The sequence below is a fragment of the Dama dama genome, chromosome 1, assembly GCF_033118175.1.
Source record: "Dama dama isolate Ldn47 chromosome 1, ASM3311817v1, whole genome shotgun sequence".
In the NCBI taxonomy this organism is placed as follows: domain Eukaryota; kingdom Metazoa; phylum Chordata; class Mammalia; order Artiodactyla; family Cervidae; genus Dama; species Dama dama.
In genome coordinates this window covers 80,381,189-80,403,255 of record NC_083681.1, presented here as the reverse complement: position 1 = coordinate 80,403,255, position 22,067 = coordinate 80,381,189, and the positions used below count along the sequence as shown (strand labels likewise).

Genomic DNA, 22,067 nt, shown 5'->3' with positions numbered 1-22,067 from the left:
CCTGAAAATATCTATCTGAAGACTTTTCCTGCCAGTTTTTCCAAGAGCACAGAATGCCTCATTCCTGTTCTCCACTCTTAATTCCTTTCAGAGGGTATTGAATGTCAGCAGCACTTGATTTATTCCTTGCAGAGTAGCTGTCAAGTGCCAATTTGTAGTTGACAAATTCCTTCTTTCCTTCTTTCCTTTCTCCCCTCCAGCTCCCTCCCTCCCTCCCTTCCTTCTGCATGTCTTCATTGAGTGTCTCTATAATGTCAGGAAGTCTCTACTCATGAATATTGCAGGTTACAGTGGTAGACTAAGGAATCACACAAATGGATGTAAAAATATAGCTCTAGTAATTACTACACAGTATATCACAAGGAGGCCTTGAATTAATGGGGAGGCTTCCCTGAAATCTTTACCAAGCAAAGGGCTCACTGCTTGAAGCATGTAGAAACCAGTACTACAGCACCACCTTTTGAGAAGAGTGTTTTGAGGCCAACTGGCAATGAGACACGGGAAGGGCTCGAATCTGTGTCTTTGATCTGGGGTTCGGTCAAACATTATGAGTTTGTGGAGGATGTATTAGTTGGCAGAAATGTTGGTGGAGCAGGTTTCAATTAGTGGGCTTTGGAACTTGTCCTTTTAGGATAAGATATGGTTGAAGCTTCAACATGGGATCTTCTAGGATGGAGAACCCTTCACTTCTGAAAGGATTCTGGCATTCAAGTTCTAGTCATGTCCTGATCCTTTGGTTCCCATGAGGTGGTGCGGAGACTTAGTTTTGGGGTGTTATTTGAGGTCAGACATTCTTCCCTTGTGCCTGCTTTGGCTGCCTGGGCCTGAAGCTGAGGGAGGGAGTGGCACAAGGTGGGAGAGGGTTCTGGGAGGAAGGCAGGTGCTGGTCGTCTGCTGGCAATCACCAGGTTGCAGATTGCAACTTTATTCCAAGGGCAATGGGAATCCACTGAAGAATTTCAGGTAGGACTGTAACATAACTCTCATGAGTCATTTAGTTTAAATGGAAGCCTGCCCAATTAAGCCATCTTTATTCATGTGGCCAGTGAGCAGAGGGCCGACATGATCCACAGGATTGATCATCTGAATTCTAACGCCATGCTCAGTGATCTGGGAAGTTGTGAAAGTAATAGACCTTGAGTGTCCTCCTCTGGGAATCTTATTGAACAAGCTATTAAAAATTCAATTGAGTAAATCTGAAGACTTCATTGGCTTTATTCAATGACTTCTGAATCAAGCAATATCCCAGTGACTAAGCAGAAGGGAATTCTGAGGGGTTGTGCAAATGTAAGGTTTTTATAGGAAGAAATGAGGGGCGAAGAAGCCATCAGCAAACTATATTTAGGGCAGACACCTTTTATGGGTGGGGGGGGGGATTACAAGGGTTTTATCATGCAGATATATATATGTCTTTTCTCTGGGCCAGGGATAGGAATGGAGAAGGAGTAAAACACAACAGATCACCACCACATTGCCTACACCAAAATTCCAGACTAGATGATTAAGATAACATTTCTGGGGAAGGCTGTAACTGCAATTGTGTCAGGTATTGTAGAGGTTTGGTGTCATGGGCTTTAGCACAAGTGACACTTTTGGGGCCTGTGGTTTTCTCTTTAGCACCTGCACATCTGCATTATATTTCTGGATGCGTGCAGTAAGCCTCCTTCCAGAGGGCTGCGGACTTCTTCAGGGCCCTGCAAGAGGAATAGACAAAAGCATGAGTAGCTGAGACTCAGGTCAAAGGAGCTACTTCAAGGAGCATTTGCTCTTTTACTCAATACTTTATAACATTGTCATTTTCAGCTATATCTGAAAGACCTCTTTCTATCTTGCCCGGTGAAGGGAGTCAAATACTGACATGTTTTAGAAAGTGATTTCACATTTTCTATATGGAGGAGATTGAGATTTTCTTTTGTTTTATGCTTTTCTATACTCCAAAGCATCACTTTCCTTTTCTCCAGTGTTAAGAGAAAAAGCTCTGCTGAATCTCTATAAGATAAAACATATAACTATAAACCAACTCATCCTGTATCCACCGACCTCTCTTACTTTATAAAGTGAAACATTTTCTAGGCTCTGGTGATACAGAAGTGAAAGGGAGTGATAAGAGTCTTGTCCACCTGGAGTTCCTGGTCTGCATTGGGAGACACATATTACCCAATATGCTATTTAATCATGATTGTGATAAAGGTCAGACATGAAGAGAAGCAAGTGTTATAAGAAGCAAATGTGACAGGTTTAGACTTGGGGGCAAGGGAGGACTGAGATGAAGAAAAGACCTTTCAGTTGAGCTTTGGAGAGTGAGTGGAAATTGAGAAGGTGATAGGAGGGGGGAGGCAGGTTGGAAGATTATTCTGGTAGAAGAAAACATGACCAAGGATGTGTCATGGGCAAGGGGCAGGGAGTTATGTAGCAGCTGAATGGAGGTCAGATATGTGGAGGGCAGGAAAGGAGGAGGGCAGTGGTAGAAAGTGAAGATGGATCACTGTTCAGGGATCAGATCTGACTAGGTCTAGCCTTGATGGCTTATTTATTCATATTAATAAGATAGTGTTTTTCTTTTTCCTAATCTTAAAATTAAAAAAATAAAAAAGATTCAACCAAGGTTTTGGCTATTAATTTGACAAGCACAGGATTCTCCAGGGAACTGTGCATGGTTTAGGATGAGTATGGATTCTCAGTTCCTATAGAAAGAGTCACCCCTGCCTGTCCCATCAGACCCTGCAAGCATCTTAGTTTGCAACCCTGGACCAGATGATTTGAGTCCCTTCCACCGGTTAAGTTCTAAAGCATGTTAAGGCTCTCTGGGTGATACAAAGACAAATAATACAGAACCCTGGTTTATAAGAAGCTTGAAATTTAGTAGGGCATCAAGGCACTAAGAAGTACCCAGAAGGCAGCAGGTAAATGGTAGGAATTATTGTTAACAGTTCTGTGTTAGTGTTGCTCCTTATAGAGCCTCAGTCCTTATAGAGCCTCATGTCCATGGTGGGCATGTGGCTATTCCTTAATAAATAGCTATTGGCTGAATGATTCATAAAGAAGTGAAGAGTCTGGGGACCAGCAGTGAAGGAAAATGAGAATTGTGGGTTGCGGAACTGTTATTACCTGACAATATCTCCAAATGCCTTCAACATGGGCTTATTCACGTACGGCAGTCCATGCTTGGCACACAGTGACTTCACCAGAGGTGCCACCTTGTGATAATTATGGCGTGGCATTGTGGGAAATAGACTAGGGAAATAGAGAAGATATAAAACTTCTCAGACCTAAGGAGAAACCCAAAGTTCCCATTCCCCTTTTACAAATTAAAATGATATCAACCACACAGACCCAACCTTGACCTTGCATAATACTTTTGTTTTGGGAAATTAAACTTGCTGGCAGACTCTTCTTATTCCTTAACCCACTACAAGCCTTGTGAGTGGCATATGTTTAGGAAGAACTAAGAATATCTTTTAGCTCCATCAACTGTTTATTTTTGGCCTGATCAAATGAAAGTATACCATTTAGAACTTTTTACCATTTAGAACTACCCAGAGAACTGGAGATACTGAACAACCCACCCCGCCCCTGCTAATCTCTGTCTTATCTCTGTTTTTCTAACTTCCTTAGCAAGCATAGATGAATGTATATTCAGTTCAGTTCAGTCGCTCAGTTGTGTCTGACTCTTTGCGACCCCACGAATCACAGCACGCCAGGCCTCCCTGTCCATCACCAACTCCTGGAGTTTACCCAAACTCATGCCCATCGAGTCAGTGATGCCATCCAGCCATCTCATCCTCTGTCGACCCCTTCTCCTCCTGCTCCCAATCCCTCCCAGCATCAGGGTCTTTCCCAATGAGTCAACTCTTCACATGAGGTGACCAAAGGACTGGAGTTTCAGCTTCTGCATCAGTCTTTCCAATGAACACCCAGGACTGATCTCTTTTAGGATGGACTGGTTGGATCTCCTTGCAGTCCAAGGGACTCTCAAGAGTCTTGTCCAACACCACAGTTCAAAAGCATCAATTTCTCAGTGCTCAGCTTTCTTTATAGTCCAATTCTCACATCCATACATGACCACTGGAAAAACCATAGCCTTGACCAGACGGACCCTTGTTGGCAAAGTAATGTCTCTGCTTTTTAATATGCTATCTAGGTTGGCCATAACTTTCATTCCAAGGAGTAAGTGTCTTTAATTTCATGGCTGCAGTCACCATCTGCAGTGATTTTCGGGCCCCAAAAAATAAAGTCTGACACTGTTTCCACTGTCTCCCCATCTATTTCCCATGAGATGATGGGACCAGATGCCACAATCTTAGTTTTCTGAATGTTGAGCTTTAAGCCAACTTTTTCACTCTCCTCTTTCACTTTCATCAAGAGGATTTTTAGTTCATCTTCACTCTCTGCCATAAGGGTGGTGTCATCTGCATATCTGAGGTTATTGATATTTCTCCTGGCAATCTTGATTCCAGCTTGTGCTTCTTCCAGCCCAGCATTTCTCATGATGTTACCTGCATATAAGCTAAATAAGCAGGGTGACAATATACAGCCATGACGTACTCCTTTTCCTATTTGGAACCAGTCAGTTTCTCCATGTCCAGTTCTAACTGTTGCTTCCTGACCTGCATACAGGTTTCTCAAGAAGCAGATCAGGAGGTCTGGTATTCCCATGTCTTTCAGAATTTTCCACAGTTGGTTGTGATCCACATATGGAAGGCTTTCGTGTAGTCAGTAAAGCAGAAATAGATGTTTTTCTGGAACTCTCTTGCTTTTTCAATGATCCACCGGATCTCGGCAATTTGATCTCTGGTTCCTCTACCTTTTATAAAACCAGCTTGAACATCTGGAAGTTCTTGGTTCACATTATTGCTGAAGCCTGGCTTGGAGAATTTTGAGCATTACTTTACTAGCGTATGAGATGGGTGCAATTGTGCGGTAGTTTGAGCATTCTTTGGGATTGCCTTTCTTTGGGATTGGAATGAAAACTGAACTTTTCCAGTCCTTTGGCCACTGCTGAGTTTTCCAAATTTGCTGGCATATTGAGTGCAGCACTTTAACAACATCATCTTTCAGGATTTGAAATAGCTCAACTAGAATTCCATCACATCCACTAGCTTTGTTCGTAATGATGCTTTCTAAGGCCCACTTGACTTCACATTCCAGGATGTCTGGCTCTAGGTGAGTAATCACACCATTGTGATTATCTGGGTCGTGAAGATCTTTTTTGTACAGTTCTTCTGTGTATTCTTGCCACCTCTTTTTAATATCTTCTGCCTTATATTAAGACATGGTAAATAACTAAAAGTCCCAGGAAAGGAATAAGAAGTGAAGAAAGATGGATTTTTAATCCCAAGTTTTCACTAGCCAGATGACCATCTTGGATGTAAACCTCTTCTTTAATAAAATTATGAATAATAGTCCTTCCTTTGTTTTGCTGAAATTTTCAAGCACTAATATGAGAACTATAATGAAAAAATCCATTGAACCAATAAAGATCTTGTTCCTCCTTTGACTACCATAGACACACATGGCTTAGACAAAGAGAATGTGGAAAACTTCTCTCTGATATTACGGAGAAACTGACTCTCATGTATTATCTATCATCAAGGCATGAACTACCCATTTCCTCTCCCTAACTGACCCGTTGGTAAAGTATTTCCAGATACCATTTTGAAATTGCAGCAGGGACTCTATTATTCATTATATTGTAAACTGGGCTGTAAAGACACAGATAAGCACATGTTTGAATTATAGTGAAGTTAATTTTGAACACAAGTTGCTTATCTAAGTGTCCTGATTTTTCTTGGATTTTGCCAAAGAAGCAAATGCAAAGAGAACAATCACCAATTCCTAAGCCCATAGGAATCTGGAAACTGAGTCACTGATACTTTTCCAAGATTTCACTCCATTTACTCACAATTGTGACACCTTCATTTCTCTCTTCTCTTATCATTGATGCTAGTAGAAAAATAACATTCATTAGAGAATCCTGGTTCATTCTATTCCCTTTAAGATCCCAAGCCCAGTGCTCTACTCTGGACTATATGTAGAGCAGTTATTAGTGACAGCCCTTGCCCTTTATCATAAATTTTATTCTCTCACTCACTGGTGCTCAATTTGGAAGTTCAAGTGCCCAGTGAACCAGTCATTGAAAAAGGACTGTTCAACATCACAGGTGGCCAAGACCTGCAAAGAAAAAACTTATGTTAGATGTAAATGAGCCCATGTGTCAAAATATTTATTTTATTCAGTCATTCAACAGGTGCTCATTGAGTACCTATTTTTTGTAAGAAACTATGAAGGATTAAAAATGAAATACAGTTTTATATAAATATCATATAAAGGCAATAAGGTATTTTGCTCAGAAGTACAGGTTAGGCAGGCCTCCCCAGTGGCTCAGTCGGTAAAGAGTCCACCTGTTATGCAGGAGACACAGGAAATGTGAGTTCAATCCCTGAGTTGAGAAGATAGATATGATAAAGTATGCAGGGTTTGAGGGGAGTACCTCACTACCAACCCTCAAATACAGAAGACTAAGTTGTCATGAATAAGAACTTTGGCAGATGTACTTGGGATTGTAGGGCTTTGGTAGAAATTGTAGGGGTCTTTGAATACCATTTCCAAGGGGTAGGCTTAAAGGACTTCTAACCTTTGGACTGCAGTGAGATCCAACTGAAGGAGATCAGTCCTGAGTGTTCATTGGAAGGACTGATGTTGAAGCTGAAACTCCAATAGTTTGGCCACCTGATGCGAAGAGCTGACTCATTTGAAAAGACCCTGATGCTGGGAAAGATTGAGGGCAGGAGGAGAAGGGGACTACAGAGGATGAGATGGTTGGATGGCATCACCAACTCCATGGACATGGGTTTGGGTGGACTCTGGAAGTTGGTGATGGACAGGGAGGCCTGGTGTGCTTTGGTTCATGAGGTCGCAAAGAGTCGGACACGAATGAGCGACTAAACTGAACTGAATAAATGGGGAGTATTGTATTCAAGGCCTTTAACTAAGGGTATGTGAATGGAAATGCATTTGTATACAAGTACTTCCTTGTTGGAGAAGGCAATGGCACCCCACTCCAGTACTCTTGCCTGGAGAATCCCATGGACGGAGGAGCCTGGTAGGCTGCAGTCCATCGGGTCGCTACGAGTCAGACATGACTGAGCGACTTCACTTTCACTTTTCACTTTCACACATTGGAGAAGGAAATGGCGACCCACTCCAGTGTTCTTGCCTTGAGAATCCCAGGGACGGGGGAGCCTGGTGGGCTGCCGTCTGTGGGGTCGCACAGAGTCGGACACGACTGAAGTGACTCAGCAGCAGCAGCAGCAGCAGCTTTTGTAATCTATTTTATACATTTTGAAACTTAGCCTGAGAAGAAGTTCATAGGCTTCTCAGACTACCTTAAACTCTTAGTACTATACTATGCATGTGTGTTCAGTTGTGTCCTACTGTTTGTGACCCCAAGGACTATAGCCTATCAGACTCCTGTGTCCATGGAATTTTCCAGGTGAGCCTACTAGTGTGAGTTGCCATTTTCTCCTCCAGGTGATCATCCGACCCAGGGATGGAACCTGCATCTATTACATGGGCAGGTGTATTCTTTACAACTGAACCACATGGGGAGCCCAGAACCCTGCATTGAATGTCATTCTATGCAGTACCTTCCTAAGGCTTAATTCTTATTGCTGCTGCCATTTCAAATGTTATTTTTGAAGTTACTGTATATCAAGGTAGATCAAAGTATACTTTAGAGTACCTTGGAGTTCCCCAGAACACTTTCAGGGGATCCTCAAGCTCAAAACGATTCCAATAATACTTCTGAGATGGTATATGCATTTTTCATTCTTCCTCACATGCCTATAGCATGGGTTTTTCCAGAGGTTACTAAACAGGCAATGACTTCATCACTCTGATGATAACATGTATTGGCCTTATTCTTGTCATTTTAAAATAATCAATGTTTTAAAATCTTCAGTTTTAATTTCAAATACAGTAAATATAAATGTATATAACCTCCACAGAAAGAAGTTGTTTGAAGTTCTCAATAAATTTTAAGAGTGGAAAGTGGATCCATGATGAGAGAATCCACTGAATTTGGGAATGAACTTTAAGAAGCAATATGATGACTGGATTCTCCAGTTAAACATGGCATAACCAGTAGAAGGCTTGGGAGGAAGTGGAATTCTGCATAGGTCACAGTTCTGCTAATCGTTAACAGCGTGCTTGGAGAGAATGCCATGTCTCCTCTCTGGGTCTCTTTATCTATACAATGAGATGAGGGGATTCCAGGGTTCTTCCAGGTGCAAATTCATTCTGTAATTCTAGGAGTCTCAGATTCATTGAAAAACTATGTCATGTTGGAGCAGGAGTCCTTTTTTGTCAAGTACCAGGCAGTAACTATTTTAATTCTCTACCACAGCTACCTAGTTCTGTTGTTTTGGCATGAAAGCTGTCATAGAGGATATGTAAATGTATGAGTGTGGCTGTGTACCAATAAAACTTTATTTACAAAAACAGAGAGCTGGGCTAGATTGGGCTCTTGGTGTGTAGTTTACTGAAACCTGGTTTAAATCAAAGACTCTAAAATCAAACTGCTCAGTTTTAAAACATACTTCTATGGAATTCACAGGTGGTTCAGTGGTTCATACTCTGTGCTTCCACTGCATGGAGCACAGGTTTGATCCCTGGTTGTTGAACTAAGATTCTGCATGCCATACAGTACAGCCAAATAAATAAATACATAAATACATAAAAAAGACTGTTTCTACCACTTATTAGCTGTGTGATACTATGCAAGTTACTCAACTTCGTGCCTCAAATTTGTCATGTATAAAGTGGAAATAATCATGGCACATATATTATGTAGTTACATGAAAAGCAGTTGACAGTACTTGGCCCCTGGCAAGCCTTCAATAAATATGAATTATGATTTGAGGTAAGCAAATTCTAAATCAGGATGTTTTGGTAGATGCTTCCCAGGAAATGCCTGATTACCTGAGTGCTGAACCAGTCCTGGTTCTCCTCTCTGCTGATTTTCATTGGTATGTGGCTCATCTGGCTAACATATCCAAACCAGGGACTTTCAAGAAGCCTTTTAGAGAATAAAAGGAGGATGTGATCAGTTGGGGAGTTTCAATTCTAATTGCTGGGCTTGCATAACCACTGGCAGAGCTCACTGGGCATTGGAGGAAATGGCAGTCACTCCAAGTTTCCAATAATATGGTGGTTATTTGTTTTCTTCTTTGGAGGCCTTTATATCTACAGATGACACATTACACATCCAGTCACATGGCCTGCATTGTAGTCTAATGTACAGGAGCCATGCTCCTGAAGTTTTCTCTGGCATTGGTGAAAGACTCAAAAGATACCTAGGTAACTTAAGGGCAAGCTTCCTAGGTGGATCAGTGGAAAAGAATAGACCTGTTAAGGTAGGAGATGCGAGTTTGATCCTTGGGTTGGGAAGATCCCCTGGAGAAAGAAATGGCAACCCACTCCAGTATTCTTGCCTGTGAACGCCCAAGAACAGAAGAGTCTGGCAGGCTACAGTCCATGGGGTCCCAAAAGAGTTGGATGCGACTTAGTGACTAAAACAACTTAAGGATATATGCAATGTGATCAATAGCTTGGGTGTTGTCATCAGATAGAGCTGGGTTCAAGCTCTAATTTTTCACTGCCACTGGCCCTTATTTGCTCTATAACCTTGAGTAGGTTATTTAATTCTCTGAACTTTAGTTCTCTTATCAGAAAAATAAAGCTAATGCTATCTATATTACCGAGTTGTGCATGGATTGATTACATCAAATAAGAATGCATGTAAAGCATTTAGCAAAAATGCTTTAGCTAAAGCATTTAGCTTGAGACATAGTAGCTATACCGTTATTGTTATGGAGGATTTAGAATAATAATGCAAATGAATGAAGGAGGGATAAATTGGGAAGTTGAAGAAGGTTATTCAGTCTGAAGTCATTTAGGTGTTGGGAAAATCTCTAGTCAAAAATAACTTTAAAAAATCCTGTACTTCCATTATCATTGGCAAGAATTATATCCAACTGGATTACAGTTTTAAGGGCTTCGTGATCAGGAAGACTACAGGTGACATTTGAGCAACACATTGGTTCACTTAAATATGGATATTTTTTCAGGAAATATGTACAATATTATAAGATCCATGGTTGGTTGAATCTACTGGTGTGGAAACACAGATAGGGATAGCTGACAATGGGACCTAAATCTCTCTGAATTTTGGTAACCAAGGCAGGTCTAAGGCTCAATCCCCTACAGATGCTGAGGGAATATTGTACTGCAATTGGTAATTAAGCAAGTGGGGGAAGAAAAAGGCAAGATTGGGCAAATTCATTTTCCAAGGTACTCATTCAACTATTTGAACATTTTTTGCCCTGCATTTTCTTGGAAATGTTTCAGTTACAAGAATGTAGCCAGCTGTCATAATCTGCTGATCATTGCTAATCATAAATAAATCAGATAAGAAAGGTAAGAGGACCATCCAGGTAACTAAGAATATTCTTGTTTTCTTACTTTGTTAAGTATATGAGCACCATGGTTCCAAAGATTCCATAGAAAGGACCAAATGTGATGAAATAGCGAATGTAAAAGCTGCTGACCCAGGCAATGTCCTGCAGAAAGAAGTGTTTGAAAGTTAAGCTAGTGGAAATAAAACTGGCTAAATCTTATATCCTGGTACTCAAGGAAGCTACATCTGGAAAGGACCAAGTGTTTACATTTCCCGTTTTCTACCAGCCTGATCTAGCTTTAGAGAAAGAATTGAGTTACTCACCTTCCAGTACCTTCTGAGGTACATCTCTTGCATGGATTCCAGGTTCAGATATACTGGCATGAAAAGGGGGACCCCAACTGAAAACAAAAACAAAGACAGAAGATGGTGAACAGATGAGCAGATATGATTCCTGTGGAAGCTAGTGGGAGTTGATCTCCTTAACATGCTCCCCCTGGAATATTGCCCCTGAGAAGGGATGCAAGGTGGAGATCCACAGCCGCATCCTAGATGCTGCTGGGCTTTTAGAGTCTCTGAGGCTCAACCAGGACTTTGGTTCAAGCTCCCTTAAGGAGACTAGGGAAGCTTTGAGGATCTGAGTCATTCTTGATGAAGGCATCCTGGAAAGGCTTCTGCTATGAGCTTTCAAGTTTTCTCAAGGTCCCTGGAATCCTTCAATCCTTCACAATCCTTCGTGTTGGGCCCTGTCACAGTATGTTGAGGTGGCAGATACAGAGCAGGTATACTGAGTCTGGCCAGATAGTTATTTACCTGCTTCTCCCCAAGGACCAGTGAAGTTGCCTGGAGCACGTAGGAGTCATGTGGAGACCCTTCAGATTTTGACAGCTCTCTCCTTGATCAAACTTTAGTCAGATGCTCTGAGTCCCCTTCCTGACTAGGCTTCAAACTTGACCTATACACTTTCAAAGTCTGTGAACTGTCAGCATAAATGATTTTGTCCACCCTACATACTAAGAGACTTGAACCAACAGTAGCAAAGTTTCTAAGAACAGCTCATGGCATGTCCTTGGGATGACCCTGACACCCTTAAAGTTCCTGCCTGAGAAACTTCAAGACTGTCCAAAGAACTTACTGTTTGTTTAAGCCAAAACCTGACTGTAGGCTTCTGACCTGTTTTCTTAGATCATTTGTTAGAAAACTTAAAATTGTAAAGTTCTTTCTCTGTCCTTCTGAGATGGATCTTGCCCGACCCAGAAATGTCTTTCTCAAGGATTGGGAGTCATCCCTCTGAAACGTAATCATTAAGAATTCAGCTCTTTACCCTCTTTTATCAAGGAGCTGGACTTGATAAGCATGGGTTACAAGAAGCCGATGGCTTAATCACAAGAGCAGTTTCACCTACCTTTAACCTCTTTCAGTAATTTCCTTTAGCATACCCATATGTTTTTAAAAAAAAAGTCTCCCACCTTTTTCTCACCAGAGTTGACCTCAGTCTATATTGATGTTCCTTTTCCCGACTACAGATGCTTGAATCAAAGCTGTCTTGCTTCCTTTTCCAAATGTCCAGCCCTATTTCTCTTTGAGAGACTGAGTATGATTCATTTATACCTGATATCCTAAGTTGAAGATATTTGAAAGGAAAGGACAAAATGAAATAGCTCCTGAAGATCGTGTGTTTTGTGAACTGGGCATTCTGCTGTGAATATACCATTGATTCATTCCTCCTAAGTTAACGTTGTATTGTTGAGCTATACATAGGAGGAGAGTTCAGACAAGAGACTCCAATGGAGTTTTCTTATGTGAACACACATATCTCTAGGCTGAGGATCAGTTACCTTTCAAATTGGGGCACCAGTGTCCTCATTACTCTTTTTGGTCATGCAAGAGAAGGACTACTTTAAGATAGGTATGCAGAATTCTAGCAGTGGAAGAGGTAGCAGTGGGTGTTGGTTCCCATGTTGCATAAAAATGGGCCCATAGGCCATCCTGGTCAGACATGTGACAGATGACCTCTGCTGACTAACATTTGGGCAAATCAGATCATCTGCAACAGTTTTTCAGCATTAGCCCTATTGGCATTTTCAGACCAAATAATTCTTTGTCGTTCAAAGTTGTCCTGTGTATTGTAAGTTATTTACAATATCTTATAGTAGCATCCTTGGCTTCTGCCACCCAGATGTCAGCACTGTCCCTCCCTCCTTATCATGCTAACCAAGAAGTATCTAGAGTGTGTCAACTGTCCCACTGGGGCAACAGTGCTACTAGCTGAGAACCACTGATTTATAGGGAATGTTTGGAAGCTACCCTAATTTAGGCTTATTTTCCAAATATGTAGGCATATTTTAGATGAACAATTTTGGGGTTCCACTAAGCCTATCTTTGTGAACTATCATGAACTTGACTTGGCTAAAAGCAAAGCGTTTTTGCTTCTGACTTTTTTTTTTTTTTTATTGGTATTAGCATTATCCAGCTATCCTATTTTCTCTCAAGCCTACACTAACATTCAGTCCTATTTTATCTGTAAAATCTATTCATCTCTCTGTCCACTAAAATATCTTCTACAGCTGTATGTAAGCCATGGGGAACAGTTAATTTTCTTCCACACAGAAACTCTATAGGTAACTTTTATTTTTGAGACTACTTTTTCTGGCATCTACTGTCAGTATTTTCCTATTTTTCCTCCCTACCAAATACCACTATCCTTTTCTTCTTGATAGTATTTAGTTTATCCAGGATGAGAATCACAGATACCAGGCCCCTTTGATTGGCATCCTGCCTCCCATCCTTCTTGGAAGATCTCCATCCCTGCCTAGTAGCCAGAGTGATGAGATGCCTGTTAAGAATGCCTAATTGCTTTTCTATTTTCTTTTTCATATTTCAAATAGTGAAAGGAGTAAGGCAAGGCTGTATATTGTCACCCTGCCTATTTAACTTATATGCAGAGCACATCATGAGAAATGCTGGGCTGGAAGAACCACAAGCTAGAATCAAGATTGCTGGGAGAAATATCAATAACCTCAGATATGCAGATGACACCAACTTTATGGCAGAAAGTGAAGAACTAAAGAGCCTCTTGATGAAAGTGAAAGAGGAGAGTGAAAAACTTGGCTTAAAGCTCAACATTCAGAAAACTAAGATCATGGCATCTGGTCCCATTACTTCATGGCAAGTAGGTAGAAAAACAGTGGAAACAGTGGCAAATTTTATTTTTGGGGGCTCCAAAATCACTGCAGATGGTGACTGCAGCCATGAAGTTAAAAGCCACTTACTCCTTGGAAGGAAAGTTATGACCAACCTAGACAGCATATTAAAAAGCAGAGACATTACTTTGCCAACAAAGGTCCATCTAGTCAAGACTATGGTTTTTCCAGTGGTCATGTATGTATGTGAGAGTTGGACTATAAGGAAAGCTGAGTGCTGAAGAATTGGTGATTTTGAACTGTGGTGTTGGAGAAGACTGGAGAGTCCCTTGGACTGCAGGGAGATCCAACCAGTCCATCCTAAAGGAGATCAGTCCTTGGTGTTCATTGGAAGGACTGATGTTGAAACTGAAACTCCAATACTTTGGACACCTGATGCAAAGAACTGACTCATTTGAAAAGACCCTGATGCTGGAAAAGATTGAAGGCGGGAGAAGAAGGGGACAACAGAGAATGAGACGGTTGGATGGCATTACTGACTCAATGGACATGAGTTTTAGTACACTCCAGGAGTTGGGCAGGGATGCCTGGCGTGCTTCAGTCCATGGGGTTGCAAAGAGTTGGACATGCCTGAGTGACTGAACTAACTTTCATATATCACCTCCCTAAGTCAAAAATGAAACCTGCTGCTTTTCTCAGGTACAGTAAGATGTTGACTGGTCTCTGTGGAAGGATCCCATCCTTCTGGCTTGACGACTGTTTGCTTCAGGGAAACGGGATGAAAAGAAATGTGGTTCTCTGGTGACTCACCCATGTAGAAGTACAGGTGCTGCTTCTCGTAGTCAATGTATTTGATTTTGTTCTTGCCATGCTGAATGAAGAGAGAATAAAACTAAAATAAGAGACAATATCTACTTCTGGTCATTATATTCAAGGTTGTGTGTATTTGTGTAAATTCACTATAGAAAGTGCAATCTAGTCAGAGTTCACTGTCAAAATTAAAGTGCTAGAAAACCAGAACTGAAGACTGTGGTGTCTTTGCCTTTATTTAAAGTGGGCAGTTCTTGCATGGATGCTTTATTCTATTTGACTACAGGGATTGTGGTCTTCTATTTTTATTATTCCCTTGGAAGTCATTTTGAAAATTTTGTCCTTATGTGAAGTAGTGATGGAAAAGACACATTTATGATAAATTTCCAAGCTCTTCTTCAACCAATGTACATAGAATTCTGCTTGCATCTCAGTCTGCATCTCCATTCATCCATTCAATATATATTTATTGAATGGTCATATGAAAAAGGCATGACCCCTAGTGTATGCATCATCATTCATCCTCTGTGTTTCCACTGTGGATCTTATGCTGTGATTTCCTCATTTTAAGGCATGATGATTTTATATATATATAATCATATTACTGGGAATTTGAGTCATTTTCTAGAGGCCTTCTTAAATAATTAGGCTGTGCCCAATGCATAAAGACAGCAAATATTTTGAGAGGAACCATGTATGAGTGTATTTCCCTTACCTAGAAGATACTTAGTAAGCATTTAGTTGAAAGAATAGATGAATGAGTGATAATTCACACCTCTTCTATAGTTTTAATATATGTACATTCAGTAACAACACTATGAACAGTGTTCAATTTTTACTTTCCCTATTCTTCCCTTTACATATAGATTTCTTCTCTTATTCATAGATTAGACTTGATTCTTCTTTTTCTTACTGTGATAAATGAAAAGAAATGTCATGGTGATAAGGTAATAGTAGTTATTTGCAGTTTCTCCCAAGCTTCTGGATAGTTAAGTAGTAGGAAACATGGAAGAGGGAGTGGGTGAGAAGTTTTGCAGAGTTAACAAACATAGGTGAAGGGTTGATTTTTGAGTATCACCCCAAAGGAGAAGTCTAACTCTCCCAGAATGTGAGCGTAGGACTTTGCACCTAGAAGATTTAATTAATGGTTGTTGAAGGAATGAATGTTTGAAGAAAGTAGTAGAAAGATTGACAGTAAAATGGGAAGAACAGAAACATTTAGGGCTTATCAGAACAATTTTGTTATGAAACAGCTGAATTATACAGTTTAAATATTTCTAAGTGATATAGAGTCATTTTGAAACTTTAATACACAGAAAGCTAAGGCTCTAGGGATTTGTCTCTAGATTGATGGAGAGGTGATGTCTCTAGAATGCAGTATCCATTATCTGTGAAGAAGCAGCATGTGAACTGGATACAGTTCTACAGAAGGCACTTCTGGAGGGGGTCAGGGGTCATGAACTCCAGTGAGACAAATCTCCATTGCTGTAAGGGAATGAGGAGAGAAGTCAAAATGTCATAAGTTTAATGATCAGCCTAGGAATTCACAAATATCAGAGTTCTGACTTGTTTGTGGAGTCATTGTGAAGAACAACTGACTGAAGACTACACTCATGTTTTTGTTTTTTGTTTTTCCTTTAAATCTATGAAAGAAACTTTTTTCCTAATTGGAAGAAGGTTGTCTTCCAAAACCGGGAAAACCTATTTTCAGAAAGTTGCACCATTCTGGTTACCACAAAGTCTAGGCAACAACTGACTAAGCTACACTCTTTTGTTTTATGAAAACTAAATTCTTCCAGAAGGAGATAGAGCTTCTTCCTAAGCACCTGACTCTCAGGATCCATCATTTCCCCTTGAGGGAAGATACCTTACTATGGTTATCCTTACACTTCCTATGATGAAAGAAGACTCTTTTCTAAAAAAAACATGGTAATAATCCTTATATGTTGATTTTTAAGTTGAGGTTAAAAAAAATTCAATAGCTGAGACATTCTGGAGTTTGCCTTTCTTCGCTTAAGAAGTCTGAATTAGAAGCAAGGTCACTAAGTGTCTTATGAGGCATGTGAGCCTGAGTTTCATGTATAAATGAACCAAAATGAACCTAAACTAAAAATAACAGCTTAGTTTCTTCTAGCAGCTAGAATTAGTTGATGTAATTAGATATTTAGATATTTGTGATTTAGCACTTGTTGAAGCTACTGCCATGTCTTCTGTGAATGAGTTGGACTGAATGATCTTTAAGGTCACAGAGTCATTCACTCTGCATCTTCTTCTATTCTTAGAACCCCAGATTCAGTTATTTCAAATCTATATCCTGGACTTAAAAGAAGAAGAGATGCTCTGAAAGCATGCTTGAAGCCAGAACCTTCAGCCTGTTCTCCCCAAGACAAGGGTGTAGAGCTTTCCAAGAACCACTTTCTGGAACATTTTCCAGTGCTCAGGATTTCTAAACATACCTCAACAGGTGTCAAATCTCCAACAATAAAAAGTGGGCCTACATCAATATCTGGGTCTTTGGTGTCGATGTTTGTTTTTACATGGTGTTGGAAGTGTCGGTCATTCCACCATTTTGTAGACAGGCCCTGAGGAGAAGAGAGCATTTATTAGCTGCAAGATTTCTCACCTGAAATATCACTCACTATCAGAGTCTTCTGCCTGCATCTCAAAAGTCAAAATAAGATATTGACTCCTTGAAATTGCCACCCCCGCCCCCACCACCACATGGTCACAGACTGATTCATTGGATATAGGCTCTAAAAGTCTATGAACAAAAAATTATCTGATCCAGGAACACAAAATTAGGTTAAAACAACTCCTGATAACGAAGAAGAATAAAAATCTGTTGAAATGAAATGTTATTTCATTCTCACTTAAAAAAGACATATGAATATAAGTAGGGAAGAAATTATTCTTATTTTACAAATAAAGAAACATCAGTTCCAAGACTTTAATTATGGCACACAAAAAAAGTGGCCCCAGGAATCCTACTTCAATGAATATTTTAAAGAATCATAGATCTGAAATCATCTCCTAGGTGGGCTTGCCTCAGATCATTGCATGTTCAAGGCTCTCATAAAGCATAAATGAGAATAAAGATATTCATATCTGAAGACATACTAATCTGATTAGGCTGTTTGAGATTTTTCTCTCTTTCAGTGAAAACCTGAACGTTTTAATAGAGCAAAGAATTTGGAAACTCATCAACCTAGTTTCATCCACTGGATGTACAAATACTGCTGTGTGTTTGGGCAAATTATCCAACCTATGAGGCTCAATTTCATCTTTAGTGAATATAATATAATGACATTTACATCTCTGGGTTATTTGAGGAGACATGAAATGCTGCAGGTAGAATGCTGACATGTTGACATACTCCATTTCTCCTCTCTTCCCCTATTACATTAATCATTTATGGAAGAATAAGCAGTAATCAGAGTTTTTATTGTGTATTTGATATCTCTCAATAACTGGTGTTTTAGATCTGCACTATTCAATATAGTAGTCATTAACCACATGTGGCTACTGAGCACTTAAAATGTGACCAGTTAAATTAAGGTGGACTTTGTAAGTGTATAATGCATAATACATACTGGATTCGAAGCCTCAGAATAAAAAAAGGAAGTGTAAAATATATTAATTTCTATACTGATTACATGTTGAAATGAAAATGTTTTTAATATGTGTGGGCATCATAAAGTTACCTTTTAAAATGTGGCTATTAGAAAATTTAAAATGACTCATGCCATTTTAATGTGGCTTGCATTACATTACTGTTGGACTCTGCTGGCTTAGACCCTGTACATCTATGGGGAAACTAAACTAAACATGAGGGAAGGGGGTTGAGTTTGTTTGAAAATCTGTAGGTATTAGCACTGCCTCTCCATAGTCTTTGTTGCAGAGACCTCTCTTAGCAAACCCCTCTGACCCCATCCATCAGGAGGGATATTATTTTCTTACCTTGCATACTCCCTAACATCCTTACTGTGGAATCTCTCCCACCACCTCAGATCTCTCTTCTGAATCTCAATCTTGCAAGAGTAATCACTTTCCATACATTTCATTTTGGGTATCATAAACTCAACAGGTACTCATCAAAGTTCTGGGACTCCACTGCTCTCTATAACTCTCTCACCAAATTGCATACCACCGACTCACTCTTACAGTTGGACACTCATTTATTCACCCATTCATTATTTGTTTTAAAGTATGTCTATGTGTCAGATACCAAGCCAGGAATCTGGAACAGAAAGGTAGCTATGATAAAATGGCATTCCCACACTGTGAAACATACAGTCTAATAGGAGCAGTAGACAGTTACACAAGGACACTGTGAAAAGAAATTGTTCTCTGTTTCAATGTAAACCTTTTAGTCAATGACCATCTGTGGAAACTGGTAATACGAAAGATAAGTTTTGATTAATGATAGACCAGGTAGCATATCTTTACAGCTCAAGGTCCTGGAGCTTACAACAGTGGTCAGGGTAACAATTATCAGTATGCTGTAAAAGTAGCCAGCTTCACCCTGGCCCCTCTTTCTGGAAGCTGCAATTAACAGAGACAAGGGAGAGAACGGTCAGTGGGGAAGTGAGGATTATTAGCTGCATGCAAAATAGGTTTCCTCTGCACAAATTCTGACACAGGAACCATTCTAAATCATTCCTCATTTCCAAGTTATATCCTTTCTTGGTGCAATACAAAGTATCCAGGCTTTGTACTGAAACGATCCTGAATTTAAATTCATTCTACTAGGTGTTGCCTTGGACAGCTTCCTCATCTATAAAATGGACAACATTATGGAAAGGATTGTTGGAAATAACATGCTTGACACTTCCCCCGTTAAAAATATTTTGGGATTTAGTCATGGAAATTTTAACTTCAAATATTCTGCCTCTTTATCTCTATAATAATACTTGCTCCTCATAGTTTTCAAAGTATGCACACTGGGTTTGGGTTAAAAATATGCTCTGAGGAGTTCTTTCTGATTTTAGAACTGCACAGAAGTCTAAAACATATGCAGATATTTTGTGGGCTCTTTTATTGTGCAAACACTGCAAAGACCAGAACATGTATATTGTTGCACAGCAAGTGAATGAAAATTTCAGAGAATCTCACTATCCGTGCCTTTTCCAGGGGAAAAGTATATTGACATAAAATCAAGTTTTGAAATTAATAATTGTGATACATGTATAAAGTGAGGATGTTGCTGTTTATGTTATACTTTTGTTACCTCCTTCCTGGCCACAGGTAATTTTCTCTCCTGAACAAAGTTGAACCCTATATTCAGTTTGCTTATAAATCCTTGGTTTTGCCTGCAAAAAGGCTGAGTACACATGATTTTCTTTTTGAACAATTTTCCCTTTACTGATTCTGTTCATGAATCATCAAGGTTATATTTATTTCAACTAGTACAAATTGTTTCTGAAGACATAGTTTATAGAAAGCTATGTACAGATTTCCCCTTCATGGATTACAGCCTTGTTGTGGCGAAGGGGCTTGCAAAACTCAATGGATCTATGAGCCATACTGTGCAGGGCCATCCGAGATAGATGGGTTATGGAGAAGAGTTCTGACAAAACATGGTCCAGTGGAGGAGGGGATGGCACACCACTCCAGTACTCTTTCTTTGAAAACTCCATGAACAGTATGAAAAGGCAAAAAGCTATGACACTGTAAGATGAGACCCCCAGGTTGGGAGATGTCCAATATGCTACTGAGGAGGAGCAGAGGAATAGCTCCGGAGAGAATTAACAGGCTTGATGAACGTGGAAGCAAGGCTCAGCTGTGGATGTGTCTGGTGGTACATGTGAAGATCAATGCTGTAAAGAACATTGCGACTCCATGAACTGTATCCTGCAGGCTCCTCTGTCCATGGAATTCTCCAGGCAAGATTACTGAAGTAAGTTGCCATGCCCTTCTCCAGGGGATCTTCCCAGGTTCAGTCTCGAGGATCGAACCTGGGTCTCCTGCAATGCAGACAGATTCATTACTATGAGCCACTTGGGAAGCCTACAACATTGTGTAGGAACCTCGACTGTTAGATCCATGAATGAATCAAAGTAAATTGAATGTGGTCAAGCAAGAGATGGCAAGAGTGAATATGGACATCTTCTGGGGAAGATATCATCAATCTCAGATATGCAGATGATACCACTGTAATGGCAGAAAACAAAGAAGATCTAAAGAGCCTCTTGATGACTGTAAAAGAACAGATTGAAAAAGCTGTCTTAAAACTCAACATTAAAAAAACTAAGATCATGGCATCCAGCCCCATCACTTCATGGCAAATAGATGGGAGAAAAGTTGAAAGAGTGACAGAATTTATTTTCTTGGGCTCCAAAATCACTATGGAGGGTGACTGCAGTCATGAAATTAAAAGGACTTTGCTCCTTGGAAGGAAAGCTGTGACAAACCTAGACAGCATATTAAAAAGCAGAGACAACACTTTGTTGACAAAGGTTTGTAGAGTCAAAGCTATGGTTTTTCCAGTAGTCATCTATAGATGTGAGAGTTGGAACATAAAGAAGGCTGAGCATGGAAAAATTGATGCTTTCAAATTGTGGTGGTGAAGAAGACTCTTGAGAATCCCTTGGACTGCAAGGAGATCAAACCGGTCAATCCTAAAGGAAATAAACCCTGTCTATTTATTGAAGTGACTGATGCTGAAGCTCCAATACTTTGACCACCTGATGTGAAGAGATGACTCATTGGAAAAGACCCTGATTCTGGGAATTATTGAAGGCAAGAGGAGAAGAGGGTGACAGAGGATGAAATGGTTGGATGGCATCACTGACTCAATGGACATGAGTTTGAGCAAACTCTGGCAGAAAGTTAAGGGTAGGGAAGCCTGGCGTGCTGCATACCATGGGGTCACAAAGAGTTAGATAGTACTTAGGGATTGAACAACTACAACAATGTAGAAATTTGAGCCAATATAAAGCAGTGATTTTTTTAAAAAGCACCACCAAGTGTGGAACTGATTTGAAATATTGCATTTACTGGCACCACATCAACTGCATCTTCAGGGCAACTGAGTCTCACCTTTCCTCTTATTACTCAGAACAGGGGTGAGAAACTGCAGGCATCCATAAACTGAGACTCACAACAACATAATCATCTCAGCTTTTATTCTGTGGTCAAGATTTCCAAGTGAATCCAAAACACTTCATACATCTAAGACTGGTGGAGAGAAGGCAGAATAGTGTGCCTGCAAGAATTTTCTGGTCAAATGTACCATGTCATATAAAATTACAATATTATTATTCACTCTAACCAGTTTGAAGACAGACCTAGTTCTCATATGAATCCAGATCCAATTCTGTGTGATTTGGTCTACTTAAGCTTCAATTTTTTCAACTGGAAACTGTGTAGATAAGATGATGGTTCTAAGTATGTTCCAACTCAATATAAACTGTCTGTGTTAAAGGAAAACAGTCTCTGAATCATGACTTATGAGTTTTTTCTAAAACAACCTGGCTTGTGTACAAAGATTTGACTTATTGGAAGGCTGAAGGGCATTTCCCCCTTTCTGGGCCAGAGAATATAGTCACCTAAATCTAGAATGTCATAGAAAAGCTGAGATCCAGTTTAACTCCTAATATTAGAGATGAGAACACTGAGGGCCAGAGATAGAATCTGACTTAATTCACGGCTGTGCAGTG

The 22,067-nt window shown here is 40.1% G+C and overlaps 1 protein-coding gene across 1 annotated transcript in view; it reads right to left on the bottom strand.

Annotated features, from left to right (window-relative positions):
• Nucleotides 1-1,633: 1,633 nt before the first annotated feature.
• The window catches only part of LOC133072644 (fatty acid desaturase 2-like protein FADS2B), a 43,721-nt gene continuing 23,287 nt past the window's right edge, over nt 1,634-22,067 (bottom strand). Inside the window, exons 5-12 of the mRNA XM_061166181.1 lie at nt 16,866-16,991; nt 14,410-14,470; nt 10,781-10,857; nt 10,522-10,619; nt 8,980-9,076; nt 6,092-6,171; nt 3,109-3,234; nt 1,634-1,694 (exon numbers count right to left, since the gene is read on the bottom strand). Coding sequence (XP_061022164.1) covers nt 1,634-1,694; nt 3,109-3,234; nt 6,092-6,171; nt 8,980-9,076; nt 10,522-10,619; nt 10,781-10,857; nt 14,410-14,470; nt 16,866-16,991 — 726 coding nt within the window. The remainder of the gene's footprint in view (nt 1,695-3,108; nt 3,235-6,091; nt 6,172-8,979; nt 9,077-10,521; nt 10,620-10,780; nt 10,858-14,409; nt 14,471-16,865; nt 16,992-22,067) is intronic.